The following is a 16060-nucleotide window of genomic DNA, read 5'->3' on the forward strand; positions in this document are numbered from 1 at the left end:
AGAATAACAGGGAGGTAGGAGGCGCCCAGGACAGACAGGGACTGTGTTTACGTGGTGAGAGGTGTTGGATGTTACAAGTTGGGGTGCGGGTGCTGGGGTGGAGAGAGACTGACTGAGAGACATTGAGAAAGGCGGATGGAAACCGGCCCCTCCTAACTTGGTGATGAGTTCCAGTGATACAAGGCCGGCGACACGTGGGAGGTCCCCAGGGCCCTGGGAGCAGAGAAGCGGCTGGGTGCTGGACAGGGGTGAGACGGGGAAGATGCCTGAGCTCTGTGTTCTGAGCTGGGACGGGAGAGGGCCATGCTGCTGACTGAGGGCCCTGGCAGGGGGTGGGGTGGGGGGCTCATGCTGATCCCTTCTTCCCTGCCGGTGAGGCCAGGCCCTGGGGAGACTGGGGGGTGGGTGGGGCGAACAGCACTCTCAGTCCTCTCGGGAGTCTCTGAGCTCACACACGTGCCCCTGTGGGCCAGGTAAACAGGATGGGTGCCTGGGTCAGCTGCTCCCTCCCACTCATCCCCTGGGGGTGGCTGGCCCGCCCAGTTCCCTGCTCCGCACCCAGCTTTCCCAGCCAAGAGCAGCCCAAAGGCTGAGACGCCCTGATGACCACTCTTGGGCTGGACACTTCCTTCCTCGGTAACTGGGGTCCCCATTGAGGCAGTCTCACAGCTCCCAGACTATCTTTGGACCGGAAGGCATGGAAGTCACCTTTAGGTGATAGTATGGAAGGGAAGAGAGATGGGAGAGAAAAAGGCCACCAAAACTGAGAGAGTAAGGCCAAGAAAGGGCAGCTGCCTCTCACCCTGGTGCCCCTGACCCAGGCTGGCTTACATCTCAGGTGGGTCCCGCCCCACTGGGTTCCCTACGTTTGCCTCCTGGTTGGGTCCTGCCTGTGGATCCTTTCTCCTGAGTCCTCTCCACCACCATCACCTCTAAGAGACACCAACCACCTATCTCCTCAGATGCCCCCATCCCCACCCTGCGCCCCAAATTCCTGGGGTTGGGAAATCGGAACACTTTTGCACCTGCCTCATCCCATTTCTTCCTCCCTCTCTGATGCTCGGGCTCCCTCTCTGTTTCAACACAGACTCTCAGACTCACAATTACAGCTCATTACCCTATCGGTGGCTGGCCCTGAGTCACGAGGGAGGGACTCTGGGATACCCAGCCCTGTCACCTTCTCCCAGGCCACAGTATAAGGAGTAGCGGCAGGGAGGAGGACTCTGGGAAGGCAGGGGAGTCTGGGAAAGGAGAGAGAAGGCTGCAGACTTAGAGGGACAGAGAGTAAGTCAGGAGAAAGCGCACAAAGGAGGGCACACTCAGACACGGAGGGGGAGGAAGAGCAAAGAGAAGAAAACTCGGGTGGGAAGGAGACAGGAGGGAGAGGAGTGAGGGAGAGATGAAGTCACAGGTCTCCCTGGCCTGTCTCCTCCTGGCCCTGTGCCTGGGCAGTGGGGAGGCTGGCCCACTGCTGCAAGGAGAGGGGAGCGCTGGAGCAGGTGCTGGGGAGGCCGTGGGACATGGGGTGGGAGAGGCCATTGGACAGGGGGTGGGAGAGGCCATTAGCCATGGAGTTGAAGAGGCTGTTGGCCAAGGGGCTGGAGAGGCAGACCGCTCTGCAACCAGGGAGGTCATGGCCCATGGCATGGGGGAGGCATCCCATGTCCTTGGAAACACTGGGAGTGAGGCTGGCAGACAGGTTGAGAACATCGTTCGACATGGAGGAGATGGCATCCACAGCTCCTGGCAGGGGATGCCTGGCAGCAACGGTGCTTGGGTGAGTAGCTGGAAGCTGGGAGTGGAAATGGAAGGCTGTGGGCAGTTGGGCTGAGAATCCTGGGTATCAGTTGGAAGGATGATTGGGTCTCTTATCTGTGTCTGTCTGGGGTGGTTTCCCTCCATGTGATGATGCATGCTGCTTCTACCGCGCTGGGGTCTGCCTCTACCTGCCTCTGCCTCTGTCCTGCTGTCCCTGCCCTCCCCTGTCACAGAGGGGGAAGGGCACGCACACTCAGTGCAGCTGTGTTGCTCTTGCAGGGAACTAACGGCCAGCCTCCAACTGGAGGCCATGGCATCTTTGGCTCCGAGGGTGGCTCTGGAGGCCACAGCCAGGGCAATCCTGGAGGTGCGGGGACTCCCTGGGGCCAGGGACACCCTGGAGGTTCAGATGGCAGCTTTGGAACCCACTCTCAGGGAGGCTCCTGGGGCCAAGGAGGCAATGGAGGGCCTTTCAGCTCGGGCACCAACGCTCAGGTACAGTAACCACCCGAGCCCTGATGCATGCCACGTCCTGCCCTTCAAGCCCACACTCTCCATGCCTCCTCATCTTTCTGTCAGTACCCGCACCGAGCCTCCTCCTCTCTGCAGGGGACTGTGGTCCATCCTGGTTACGGCTCAGTGAGAGGCAGCAACTCACGTACGGAGGTAAGAGGAAGAGTCTGGGGAAGAAGACGGTGTCCGGGTGTATGTGACAGAAAGTAGGAGAGATGAAGAGGAAAGAAAGAAGGATGGGGGGCTGAGGTGTAAGGCAGATTGGACGGAGAAGAGATGGGCCAGGTGAGGAGGCCAGGAAGAGGGGAGGGAGTGGGATGGGCATGGGGCAGAAACACGTGGGGAAAGAAGGCCAAGCCACAGGAAGCAGGAGAGCCTGGCCTGTGGCGGTGGCTTTGACTGAAAACTCACCTGTCCCTGGTAACTTTCCTCCACAGTGCACCAACGCCCCGCCATCCAGCTCAGGCGGAAGCTCTGGCGGCCCCGGGGTAAGGGGACAGGCGGTTGGAGGCATTTTGTGCTGGGAGTAGACAGAATGTCGGTTCCCCTCAGACTGCGCACGGGGAATTTGCTGGAACAAGACAGGGAGGGGAGGGAGGGAAGCAAACACCCCTGGTGTTCTCACTCTGGTCTTTCTGGACCTTAGGGAGGCGGCAGTGGCAGCGGCAGCAGTGGCAGCGGCGGTGGCAGTGGTGGCAGCGGCAGCGGTGGCAGTGGCGGTGGTGGCAGTGGTGGCAGCAGTGGCAGCAGTGGTGGCAGTGGCAGCGGCAGCAGTGGCAGCGGCGGTGGCAGTGGTGGCAGCGGCAGCGGTGGCAGCGGCAGCGGTGGCAGTGATGGCAACAGTGGCAGCAGTGGTGGCAGTGGTGGCAGTGGCAATGGCGGCAGCGGCGGCAGTAGAGGCGGTGGCAGCAGTTATGGGCCCAGCTGGGTGAGTCCTCTCCTCTGCTCGCATCCTGGGGCTCCTGGGCTCCTGCTCCCCACCTCCCCAGCCCCGCCAGGCAGGCTCTGTGACGCAGCCGTCCAGTGCCTCAGCAGAGGTGCCCCGCCTGTGTCTGCTCACTCCGCTCCGAGCGGCTGGGCGCTCTGCCTCCTGTCTAACCGATTCCCGCCTGGCGGGCGGATCTGGCTAGAGCTGGGGGTGGCAGAGGGAAGAAGAGAGGTGGACACAGGAACCGGGACACGTGCTTAGGAAGCTCCCCAGAGAACGGGGCGGGGGGGGCAGGCCTGTCACACACACGGAGACAGGGACACGTACAGAGCTGTGGTGTAGGTGCCGCTGATGAATACAGGGCACACGAGGCCCCTCCGAGAGGGCTGAGGGGGCCGGGAGGGGACCGTGGTCAGGCAGCCGGCTGAGGGTGGCTCTCCCACGGAGGGGCTGCAAACAGGAGCACAGCTGGCTTGCCTGGGTGTCTGGGAAAGGTCTCAGGCAAGAGGAGGGAGGTAACGAGAACAAGCCAGGTCGCGTAAGCCGCTTTAACTTACTGCCCCTCATCCTACCTGCTTTCCCTCCCACTCTAGGACCGTCCCTTAGAAAATTCTAGGAATTTTGATCAAAGCGGCTACTCAGGCTCCCAGGTAAGGACTCTGGGGGTCCCTTCCTCTTTCTAGGTTCTAGGAGAGGGCAGGGTGAGGAGAGGCAGGGGGAAGACAGAATGGGCCCCTCGGTGCCAGGGTCAAGGCTCTTAAGACATCAGGATCCAGAGGCTTTTTCACTTCCGGCATGTGGTAGGGGGAGAGGACAACAGCTCAGAATCCCCAAACTGTCTCACACTTCCAACTACACTTGGCCACACCTGTTCTTTGTGCTCCGAATAACTTCCCTCAGTGGCCGGTTGGCTCAAGATGGGAGGAGATGGAGGTTACTCAGAGGGGAGTAAAACAAATTATAATGCCCTGGCAACTATTTGGTTCCCACGGAGTCTTTTTAAGACCCTGTGTGGACTCTTGCCTCCCCTCGTAGGGACACAATACCGGCTCTTCCTGGAGTAGCAGTGGCCGCGGAAGTGGCAGCGGAAGTGGTGGTGGAAATAAACCCGGGGTGAGTGTTTGCTGAGGCACAGATCTACTTCCTTTCCCTGGGGGGCTGGGAAATAAGGGGTGCTGAGGCCCGTCGGGTGATAGGAGAGCTGGGAGAGCACCAGACAGAGCCGAGAATGGGCTGAGGTGGGGCCTCAGGGTTGACTGCTGAAGTGTGGGGGCTGGGACTGGTGTCTCGGTGGCAACAGAGGGAAAGCTGTCTCTCTCTCTCTCTCTCACAGTGTGACAGCCCCGGGAATGAAGTCCGCATATCCGGAGGATCTGGGGGTCAGGTGAGAGCCAAACTTGGGACAGTGCCCGCTCCTGCTTGGCACCACTCCTAAGACTAACCTCCATCCCAGCCCCATCTGTGGGGAAGAAACCAAAAGCACACTCCCACAAATACTAACAATCTCCAAAGTAATAATTAATCGCAAATCCTTAGGTGATGTGCCTCACTTTATACCCTGGATGGGGCTGTGAGAAATCACATAGAAACCAGTCCTTTTAGAAACAGAATCACTTCAAACAGCCTACACCCGCCTGGCCAGTGAACAGAATGCCGTGACTCTTTGACAGCATTTGGAAACTGGGTTTGGAAGGCGTGCAGTCCCCTCCTAGTTGTTCTGGAAATCTGGGCTTTCTGTCAGCACCTGCAGCACTGACAAAAGGAAATGTTACGCTAAGGTCCCCACGAATCACCTAGAGGTCTTGTGAAAATGCAGGTTCTGAGTCAGCAGGCCTGGGGTGGGGCTGAGATTTTGGTTTCTACCAGGTTCTGGGCAAGGCCAATGTGCACTGGTGTGAGCCGGCCAACGGGGAGAAGGCTCCCTGAATATTAGGCTTCTTGAATATTAGGGATACTAACCTCTATGGCTAGACAGGTGTTAGGAAAGCTCCTGGCTTGTAACTCTATTTCTAGTTTTTTGTGGACCAAAGTCTTAAATATGTAGTCAAATATACCCGTCTCTTCTATGGTTTCTGTTCTTGAAAGGAAAAAGGCCTTGATTTTCTTGTAGACCCACTAATACATCTATCTATACTTTCATTTTTTCTATTTAACTATCTATCTGGGCTTTACTTTGCTATATACAATCTAGTCCCATTCCTCCGTTCGGCTAGACTTGCCCCACACTTTGGATCAGCGCTGTGTGCTCTCTTATGAAGGGAAAACCAGATAAGAACAGAAGGGGGGGATCAGCAAGGTATAACTAAGTGTCCCCTGCACCCTCCAAATATTTAACTGGTGTTCCCAGCCAAACGCATTGAATTATTTACACCACGGATGTAAAATGTCACTTGTAAATACCTTCATATTTTGGGAGTGCTTCTGGGAGTTCCATTTGGCTAAACTGACTCATCTATTCTGTGACGCTGCTTTCTTTATGGTACATTAATATCTGCCAGTACAAGTCCTCCTTTGTTGCCTGTCTTTCCCAGTGTTTTCTCACCTATCCTTCAACATTTATTCTTCCAGATGAATTCCCAGATTATTCTGACCAGTTCCAAAAGAGAATTCCATGAGGATTTTTAGAGGAACTGTATTAAATCAATACATAAATGTGCAGGGATGGACCTAAGATCTACAATGATCTCTGTTGCACTGTCTCGTCCCTCAGGGCTTCGGAGGAGGACAGGGAGGCTCCAGCGGCTATGGTGACATCAGGGTAAGGAGATGACCGGCCTTGACTGTAGAGACTGGTGGCGGGAGATGGACGGAGGTCAGCTTTGCAGTAGCAATGCTAACAGAGCAGATAGTCCTGCACTGCAGGCTGGTCTTGATCGTAGCTCAGGGAATTCATCTCAGTCCCGGGAAGGTGGGACTCAAGAGGCACCTCCCTCTAACTTAGGAGGAGAGGAACCAGACGACTTCTGTGCCACTAGGCTCCCGCTGACTCTCCAGTCAGCATCCCCTTTCTGACCAATGTAACAGATCCGCTCAGACTGCATCCCACAGTTTGAATCAGTTTAGTCCAACAGTCTGGCTGGCTTCTGCCTCAACACCAGGGGACAATTCAGATACTTTGGTGGCAAAGGCCTTTCCTGTTGGGTTTTGGGCGGTTTGCAGAAGTGAATATAAAGAGATGCTTATGTTGCCAGTAACTATCGTAAGTGAGCAATAGCCCAATCCACAGGAAGTTGGAACAAGATTGGCAGGGAGAAGAGCCCCTTTTGGGGCCCTGGGAAATCTTCTGCTGTGTTCCTGCCTCAGTCCCTTGATTCAAGAGTCCCTTGCTCACGTCCTGCTAACCTGCCCTCTCATCCTGCATGTTCCCTGCTTCCCCACCGACTCTTCTCCATTTTTTCTCTCTGCAGGAAATAAGCAAAGAGGGCAGTCGCCTAGTTGGGGGCCCCCAAGACAATTATCAGGTGAGTGGGGATGGCTTTAAGAGAAGGGGTGGTGGAGTGTGGGGACAGAATGCTAGGGGATGGGGAAACAAACAGAAACATCAGTATCTTCTTGCAAGCTGCTCTAACTCTGGGTCGAGTGACCACCAGGAGACCAGAGACGGGTCTGGGATCCCTGTCTCCTTGGTTCATCCATTCTCTCCCTTCTTCAAACTGTGATCATCACTGTGTATTATCACTGCGAGGGGAAACACAGCCAAAAGTAACAGGAGCATGGTCAAGGGGCTATTTTTGGAACCCGTACTTAAGAGGTGCTGACAAGTGGAAAGTAGTGGCCTCTGAGTTAGAAGACGGGGGTTCAGAGGACAGCTGTCTCACCTGTCATCTGTGCATCTTCAGGCAGGGCAGTTGACCTTTCTGAGCCTGGGCCTCCTCTTGGGTAAAATGGGGATGGCAAAACCTAACTTGCTCAACCCCACAGTTACTGCAGAGCTTTCTGCGTCATAACCAGAGCAAGGTGGTTCAGGATCTGGACACTGGAGTCCGACACGGAGACAGACCCTGAGGCACGCTGCTGGACAGCTCTGAGTTTGCTTTCCTCGTCTGTCAAGTAGAGACGTCTGCACACAGGATTGTGTGCTAGGCGCGTGGTGGGACTACACATTAGCTCCCAGCAGTGTTTTGGGGATAGGCTTTGTGGGGAGGCAGTATAAGAATATGATTCAAGGGACTGGGCAGGGTTATTTTCTAGGAAAAGTGGCCGATCATTCCAAGAAGATGGGGTTTCCTAGCTGTTGTGTGAAAAAGAAGAGGAGGTGGCTTTATACAGAGTACACAGAGCTTGAGCAAAGGCAGAGATGGTGGGCCAGGAGCAGGCTGATAGGTGGCACGCATGACAGGAGGCACAGGCCTTGAACCGTAGTCCCCCCTTCCTACCCAGTGGCAAGGGTCCAGTGGAAGAGGTGAAGCTGTCAGTGGGATCAAGACCTTGGTGAGTGGAGGCATCACCCCACCTTTGGCCGGAACCATGGCGTCAAGCAATCCTTGCCTCCCCTCCTGACCTCCAGAGCTCTTGCCCCACCTCTCGCTCACAGGCTGGGTTCCTACTCTCATCCCCTTTCTCTTTGGTTCCTTAGAACTCTCAGACGTCTCCTGGGCTCTTCAACTTTGACACTTTCTGGAAGGTGAGTGCAGCAAGATCTCTCTGCCCACTCTCTTTTGGAAAAGCAAAGCTTTGTCCCTCTGCCCGGCAGGCTGAGGTCCTCTTTCCAGAAGGACTGACCATCAGAGGTGGCCCTTGACCTCTTACCTTGAGGCCCTGAGCCAGCATTACATTACATTACAACTCAATTTGCCATTTTCTGTCTTTTTCCCGCCTCTCTGCAGAATTTTAAGTCCAAGCTGGGTTTCATTAACTGGGATGCCATAAACAAGGTAAGGGCAGGAAGGCTGTGCCATTTGATCTTTGTGGGAGAGGGAAACAGAGAAGAAAGCTAACTGCTAAACCCCCGCGTGGGGAGCTGGGGAGACGATGGTGGCACTGGAAGGCTGTTTTGTCCAGTGCTTACAAAAAGGACAAAAATAAAGAGGAAGGAGGCAGAGCTGAGAAGAGGGGGTAGCTTGGAAACAGCTGGGAAACTGGGATGAGGAAGGAGTGGGCCTCTTTCATGTCTCAACATGCAGACTGAGCAGGTGTGAACCTCAGTTTCTCCTTCGAGACCTCGAAGGTTAAGGGGAGAGTGAGGAGGCCTAGTCCTCAGGAAACCAGAGAGTTAGGAGAGGCAGGGTAGGGACGGACTGAACAGTCAGGAGGAGCTAAAGGCCCCAGGAGGACTGACGCTGAGAGAGAAAAGAAAGGAAGCGATTATGTGCCCAGTGCTTGCTGGGTGCCAGGCATTCTGGGCCCTGGGTGTGCATAAGTTTAGGAGGCACGTGGGGCCCAGAACCCCTCTCTCTTTCCCCCTGCCCACCCTGTCCACGCTCAGGGGAACCCCTGGCCAGGCTGATTTGACACCCGAATAGCAGACGCGCCTCGCGAGCAGAGGCGGACCAACAATCTGAACAAACACCAAGGGCAGAAGTTGCCATTGATGTGCTTTGTTTGATCCCCTCTTTTTTTATTTTAAAAACACTATGAATTAGCTGCCAAAGTTTAAAAACTGAGAAGTTTTACAAAATGACTCGGAATTCTGGCTTCTCTTGAAAAATGAGGCAACGCTGGCCCTCGCCCTCTTTCCTCGAGCTCCTCCTATGACAAGAGCTGAATAGCGGCTGCTTCTCTCCAGCAGCCACGCGCTGCTGCCCGCCACAGTCACCCCAGCAGCTGAGCTTCCGACCCTTAGCCCTTACTGTAGAAGAAGGAAGATAGGGATCCGAGGATCCCTGCCTTCTCAGACTTGGGGGGGGGGCGCGGGCAAGGTGGTGGTAGGCAGGGAGGCAAGAGAAAGCCCCACCCTCAGGCAAGGCCAAGTCTGCACCTTGGGGAAGAAGGTGGGAGAGTGAAAGATACCGGAGGCAGAAGATCCCAGCCGCAGCACGGTTCAGGTCTGGATGAACTAAGGGAGCCAAAAGGACTGTTCTGTTTCAGAGAGAACCGTCTCCGGGAGGGGAGGGGCAAGACCAGGCCCCCCCAAGCACGAGGAGCTTAGGGTCAGAGGCACAGACTGATACTTCGCGGGGTGGGGGGGGGGTGCAGGGAGGCAGTGAACGTTCTTGTACACCTAGGAGTAGTAAGGGAGTAAAGGGAGTGCTGCAGTTAGGCAGGATCCTGCGGGACAGCTTTCCCAGGAGCAGATCTAGGAAGAGGGGCGGGACAGAGATGGGCAGAGAGGAGAACAGAAGGCCCATCTCCTTCACAGGGAGGGAGCTGAGCACTGGGGCCAGAGTGAGCAGTGACAACAGGGAGACTATAGGTAACAGTTCTTGGCAAGTATGAGGTGTTCATCCCAAACTGGAATATGTGGATTTGGCTGGATGACAGCTGTGGGCAAAAAGATCCCTGCAGATTTCAGGAGCAGAAGCCTGACCCACCCCTGACTTGGCCCATTAGCCCCTGAATTCTTATTCCTTGAGCTCCCTCTTAGAACTTATTTCTTTGCCCAGGACCAGAGGAGCTTTCGCGCCCCGTGACCTCCAGACAAGGAGCTACCAGATGGATGGGAGCCCCCCACCCCTTCTTAAAACCCCACTATCCCACCACTAATCTCAATCCTTCCCCTTGAAATAAACCGTAGCTGCCCCACACTCCTGGTCTCTGCTCCTTTCTTACGTCTCCATTGTTGTTCCAGGGGGGTCTGGAAGGGTCAACCGCAGCCCCGCAGCTTCGGGAAATGGGCTGGGGGCGGAGCGGCAGGTAAAAAGGTGGGAAGCTCTGGCGGCAGGTCCCGGGTCCCAGGGTTTGGCTGCAGTGAGGTTCTGGCAGAGGCTGGGGAAGCAGGGAGAGTGAAGAGCGTGGTGCGTGCGTGAGAGGGGCTAGTTAGCGACTCCAGAGATCTAGTCTCTCTCCCTCTGCCTCCAAAGCAGTTTTCTGGTGTCCCTAAAAGACACCCAGCTTCCCCCCCCAAACCTTAGCCACGATTATATTCTGAAGGCTGAGCAATGGTGGTAGAGAGAACAGGGGTGTAGGGGAGCAGGGGCCGGGCTCCGTCCTCACCTGGACCCCACGTTTCCTCCACAGGGCCAAGTGCCACGCCCCAGCACACGTGCCCTGCTGTACTTCAGCCGACTCTGGGAGGTAGGAGAACTCTCACTTTTCAGAGAACTGGGGATCTGGTCATCTGTCCCTCTCCCCACCTCCCTCAAGCTCCAGCCCACCTGTCACAAAAGTCGCCCTCTTTCCATTTTTGAGATGGGCAATCTTTCCCGAATACCATCAGAAGTGCGAACACCCTCAACCTCCGCTATGCTTATCTTCATCTAACCCCAAACCACACCCAGGCACCAATACCCATTCTTGCACCCGAGCTTGACACTTTCCGACAAGCTGCCGTGCCACACTCCCCGCTCTGAGGCCCACTCATGTCTTCTCCTCCCTCTAGGATTTCAAACACAGCACCCCTTTCCTGAACTGGAAAGCCATTATTGAGGTAAGGGTGGCAGAACCTCTTGTTTTGGGGGCAGGAAGCCCAACTCTGGGAACATGGGACCTGAGCTCTTGGCAACGGCTTGCATTCGGTTCCTGTTGCTTACTTTCCCGCCTCCCTTCCCACTCTCCTCCCTTTCTGCAACACTAAGTGGGGGTGGGGTAGGAGAGAGAAGCAGGTGAGTCACTAGAGAAGGAGTAGGGTGGGCGGTCCTCCCTAGAATAAAAGCTGAAGCCGAGGGCTGGGGCCTCCACAGGCACAGGAACATGAAGCCAGCCACTGTCTCTGCTCTGCTGCTGTTCCTGCTGGGCGTGGCCTGGCTCGGGGGGAGCCACAGCTGGGTGGGTACTGCAGGGTGAGGAGGGACAGGGGACATGGGGTGGGGAAGAGAGAGGGGCCCGGAGCCGGGGTCAGCTCTCAGGACTGGAAAAGGGGTGTTAGGGAGGAAAGCTGAAAGGAAACAGAAGGCATGAGGAGAGGAGGTCAGGCCATGGTCGAGTGTGAGCAGGTGCAGAAGGTCTGAATATCTGGGTTTGGGGAAGGATGGGTCCTACAGAAGGCCACATCTTGATTATTCATGGCTGATGGCCTTTGGGCACTGATGCAGAGGTTGCCCACTCACTCACCCGTGCGGGCCAGACACATGAGGCTGGACAGGTGGGGCCACACAAAGGGGGAGGTCGGGGTGCTCCCGGTGCGTGTTGTCATGCGCTCATGAATGCTCAGTGTGGCCATGTCATCTGATGGAAATCTGATTTTTAATTGTTCACAACTGATTTGATTTAAAAATGCAGGCCAAGCAAAAAATGCCTGGAGGCCTGTGGTCAAGCAGTTTGTGACCTCAGGGTTAGGGCTAAGAGTGGGGCTAAAATTCAATGGGAGTTAAGTCAGAGTTAGGAGGAACACCCCAACCCTGTGTGTATGTGGGTGGGGTGGGGTGGGAGTGGGGGTTCCACGCGGAGAAGTGGTGGTCACAGAAACAAAACTTCTCTCTTGCTGCTGAGAATTTTCCCCTTGCCTTGACTGCAGAGGGGGGATGGCCCATGCACCTGTGCTGTGTCTCACGGGGCTTCCAGGCTTTCTTGAATTTCTCCTCTCTCTCTCTCCTTTGGCCCAGTGCGAATCTAATCACCTCACGCTGCCTCTGTTTGCTGAGGATAACAGCCCATCCTTCTGGGAACCCTGTGGGGACAGCGTTTGTGAACAGGAATTATAGGGCTAAGGAGGGAGCCGGGTTTGGTGTCGGCAGAAGGTGGGTTGGGGCTGAGGTGCCATGTCTGACCCAAGGGAGCCTGTGTGGGCACCCCTCACTTGCCATTCCTGCTCAGTCCCAGGCAGGCCTGCGGAAGCTCCAGGTGCACAGGTGGGGTGGTGTTGCCTCGCTCCCCCACGCTGAGTGTAGAAATCTGTCCTGTATCTATCGGGGTCATCAGTGTCCTCCAGGCTCACTGCCTTCTTTGGAGGCAGTGCTGATCCTGGACCATGGAGAGGGGTGTGGCAGGGTGCATGGGTGCTGGTGCTCCCATGGGAGGGCAGAGCCTAGGTGGCAGGCTGCTGGAGCCCTGTGAGTCTGGCAGGGCCCGAAGGACTTTGGACAAGGACACCCTCATGGCGTCTATCTTCCTTCCAGGGTGCCGATGCGTCCTCGCTCCAGAAAAGGTCAGGCAGTGCTGGTCAGGTGAGTCTCTCTGCCCTCAGACTGCCTTTGACGGCCCCAGGTCCATCTCGGTCTGGTTCTCAGGGCTGGCCAATCTGAAATTCTTTCTCCTCCACGCTCCCATTCTGTTGTTTCCTCAGTCTGCCTCAGGATGGCAAGAGGTGGCTGCTGTGACTTCTAAGGTAAGACGTCTGCCATCTGACCACCCGATTCAAACCTCACTCATTTCCTTGGTCTCCTGCCTTCATCTCCCAAGTAATAGCTGAGGAGCTGGGAGAGGTACCGGGGAAGGAGGAGGCAGGGCCATTTGGAGTAGGGCTGTAAGTGAGGTGAGGCTGTGGGCTCTGGCTGGCCGAAGGGGATTCTACAGAAAAACACGCGTGACACAAGGAGGGCGGTGGGGCTTGGAGACAGGTCTGGCCCCGGCCAGGAGCCAGGGTGTTTATTTCACAACAAAACGCCCTCATCGCTTCTCTCCTACCCCCGCACCCCCCCCCCCCCCCGTTCTGCCCCCTTCCCCAGAACACCTATAACCAGCAGGCATACCCTACTCCCTCTGGTGGGCAGTACTCAGCCAAGATCCCCTCTAAGGTAAGACTCTCAACTGCCCAGTTTCCCCACTGGGGCCTCTGCATGGGGGTGAGGGAGGGAGGTTTCACGGCCAGGCTTAGCTGAGGCAGAATCCTGTTCAGTTTGACAGTCATGTCTCCCCGCCCCTGTGTAGGGAGAATTGGGCTCCCTGAGAGCCACTGGGAAGTGGAGGGTGGGAGGTTCGATGTTCTCCACACCCACCCACTCAGAAAAGGTTACAAGGGGGCAGCAGCTGTGTGGCATGCCCTGGAGAAAACGGGGAACCAACGTCCTCTCAAACAGGGATACACAGCTCTAAAAACCCTCACATGACACACAGCAAAACAAGCAGCCTTCCCGTGTAGTAGTGTCTGCTCCCTCCACCTCTTTAACTGCTGACTTTCGTGGGGGTAGGGGTGGGGGGAGGGCGAGAGGAGGGCACGCTAACACTTAGGGGAGGCTTGCCCAGAAACTTGTCATTGGTGGGAAAGTTAACGCTTCGTTCCACAAAGGAAATGACAGGAAAACAAAACAAAACAAAAAAAACCCTGAGAATTTTGTTTCGTTCAATTGCAAAGCAAGCAATCTTATAAATTCAGTAAATGAACATGCTAAATACGAATTAGGCTGGTGAAGAAAAAAACAGGCGCTATTTCCCTCCATCTCTCAGAACAAGGAAGGCCCTGGCCTCAGGGACAGGACTTGTACTGAGAAATCAGGAGTCACCTCCTGACTGGAAGCAGGTGAAGAAGCAGTTAATGCTGCCCGTGGGTATCCATCCACTGGCCAACTTCTACCCACCTAGCAGGCGGAGGGACACCTATCTACCTTCCTTTCACTCTGCTTGGTCAGTGTGCGCTCATCTTGGGTAAATGTACTTAGGATGATAAATCTGCTTCGAAAGAAAGTCTGTGGGCTGAATGTCCACGCTCAGACCCAAGGACCTCTGAGATAACCTGGGTCTGAGCCTACCCCTGCCATTGGGTCCCTCCCGGGGGAACATGGCGAGGTCACTGTAGCCCCACATCACCTCCTCTGATCTTTTCCAGGGGGGTGCCACGCCTTCTTCCTCGGTGAGTACTGGGGCAGAGAAAATCTGGCTCCTGAGAGAAGGGGTCTGGGGCCAGAGGGTGTGCAGGGCCAGGCCCATGGCCACTCAGACGTTCTCCCTGTCCTGCAGGCTTCCCGGGTGCGCCCTGGCCTGCTGCAGTGGGTGAAGTTCTGGTAGGTGAGTGTCAGAGTGAGCTGTGCAAGCCTGTGTCCAGGAGCTGAGGCAGAGCCGCCCCAGGGGCAGGGCTGGGATCTTGGCATTTGCTTTGCTTTGGGTGGATGCTCTGCAGGCATCGAGGAGGAGACCCCAGTGGAGAAAGACTCATCAGGAAATGACAGAAGAAAGCACCCGCTGAGCGCTGAGTGAAGGCCTGCCAGAGGCGGGCTGTGCAGGGACAACCATAAGGGGAGGCGGAGGAGAGGGATGGGACAGAAGGGTCTGGGGAAGCTGCAGAGGAGGGTTCAGAGGCAGGAAGAAGTGAGTTGCCAGTGGGGAAGGGGCAATAGATTAACTTGGCAGAACCACAAAATCTGTTTCAGGGAAGAGCAAGAGTAAGGGGACGTGCAGGTGAAACAGGAAGGACCCCAAAAACTGTGGGAGGGCAGAGGCTGGATGAAAGGATACCCGGTTCCAACACGTTCAGGAGTAGCCACATTCTACCATTTGCTCATTTCTTTTCTTCTAGAAAATTACTTCCAATCATGATGAGGCCCTGAACATCAGCTGTCAGGGAGCCCGACTGTACCCTGCCCCCAACTTTCTCCCTGTGTCAGGCTTGGTCTGGGTGCTGACACCTGCTTTTTCCAGGTTGGGGACCTGGTCTGTCTGTCCCTGTTTCTTCCAAATGCACTGTGGGGTCTCCTTGTCCAGCAACCTCATAGGATAAACCCGCCACTTTCTTCACCTACTTGGTTTTGTGACCTGAAGTCACCATGACAATTCTTCAGAAGAAGCTTCCTACTTTTGAGTTTCTTTGTGGAAATAAAACATGAATCTTGTTTCCTTAAGATTTCTCACGCTGTGTTCTTTAATGTTATGCTGATGGCCGGGAACAGGGAGGATGGAAGTGATCTAGGGGCAAATAATTTGCCTTCCTGCTGAGAGAGTGGTATACCAAATGTGTGTCGTCCCCAGCCGCCACCCCCGCCCCAGAGATAAGACCTGGGTGGTCCGACAAGAGGCAGCTAGCTGATCTCACTGTGCTTCAGTTTCTCCATCTGTAAAACATCATCTTGGCCCAGACTGCGTCTGAATGCCATGCACCACCCCCCCACAGGCACTCAAAGGTGTTTTGCTAGCCTGAAAAGACAACAGGGAACTTATCTTATCGGGAGGTGGGAGTAGAGAGGCTTTTCAAGAGAGGAGGCCAGTCCCAGAGGGTCAGGAAGGGGGCAAGAACAGGGGCCAGGGGCTAACAGAGCGCATACCTCAACCTTGCAAACACACTGAGGTGGGGATGAGGCTCTGTACTTAGGAAGCTGTGGGCAAGCGGCTCATACCCAACCCAGTGCCTTATCGTATGCAGTGGCTCTGTGTGTCCGGGATGCAAGGGGGTGGTGGAAACTTCTACTCCATTGATGTGCCAAGGAAAATGGCAGGGGTTCTTGGCGCAGGCTGAGCCCAGGCTTATCCCATGCCTGGGAATTCTACAGACACGCCTGGAGAGTCTGCACTTAGAGTCTCTCAGTCAAAGTCCCATCAAGGCCATATAATGTGACCAAATTAGGGAGTCCCCACCACTCATCCCCAACATCCCTGCAGGGACCCAGGAAGTAAAAGGAGGACAGAAAGCACCCTGCCAGCCTCGGTGACTGCCTCGGAAATTACAAGTTCTCTGAGGGCACAGCTCCTGTCTGCCTTGGTCATCACTCCATCCCCAGCAATGACCACAGGGCCTGGCATGGAGTGGCCTCAAATAGTTGATGAATAAATGAAAAAACTTGGTCCAAAATGGACTTGGGGAAACTGTCTTGATTAAACCTGTCCGGGTCAGAGAGAGACGAGGACTATTCCTTTGCTCTGCATCCTACTCTCACTTTTGTCCTTAAATTGGGGCTACCA

General features: G+C 55.5%; 1 protein-coding gene across 6 annotated transcripts; it reads left to right on the plus strand.

The window, feature by feature from the left end:
- The first annotated feature begins 1178 nt into the window (after positions 1 to 1178).
- On the plus strand, positions 1179 to 15006 carry DMKN (dermokine). Of its 6 annotated transcripts, none has more exons than XM_034638323.1 (21): positions 1179 to 1777; positions 2038 to 2253; positions 2368 to 2424; positions 2709 to 2759; positions 2918 to 3199; positions 3793 to 3849; positions 4235 to 4312; positions 4533 to 4583; positions 5910 to 5957; positions 6607 to 6660; positions 7580 to 7630; positions 7776 to 7823; positions 8026 to 8073; positions 10316 to 10372; positions 10677 to 10724; positions 12352 to 12399; positions 12519 to 12560; positions 12901 to 12969; positions 13998 to 14021; positions 14129 to 14176; positions 14685 to 15006. In XM_034638323.1, exons 1-20 carry the CDS (start codon positions 1400 to 1402, stop codon positions 14174 to 14176), a joined length of 1755 nt encoding a protein of 584 aa, XP_034494214.1. In that variant the 5' UTR covers positions 1179 to 1399; the 3' UTR covers positions 14685 to 15006. The 6 variants fall into 6 exon arrangements, with proteins under 6 accessions (XP_034494214.1, XP_034494215.1, XP_034494216.1 ...); XM_034638324.1 differs by having other exon boundaries at positions 14129 to 14172; XM_034638325.1 differs by lacking the exon at positions 7580 to 7630.
- Positions 15007 to 16060: the final 1054 nt, after the last annotated feature.

Source organism: Ailuropoda melanoleuca, chromosome 12 (assembly GCF_002007445.2).
Source record: "Ailuropoda melanoleuca isolate Jingjing chromosome 12, ASM200744v2, whole genome shotgun sequence".
NCBI lineage: Eukaryota > Metazoa > Chordata > Mammalia > Carnivora > Ursidae > Ailuropoda > Ailuropoda melanoleuca.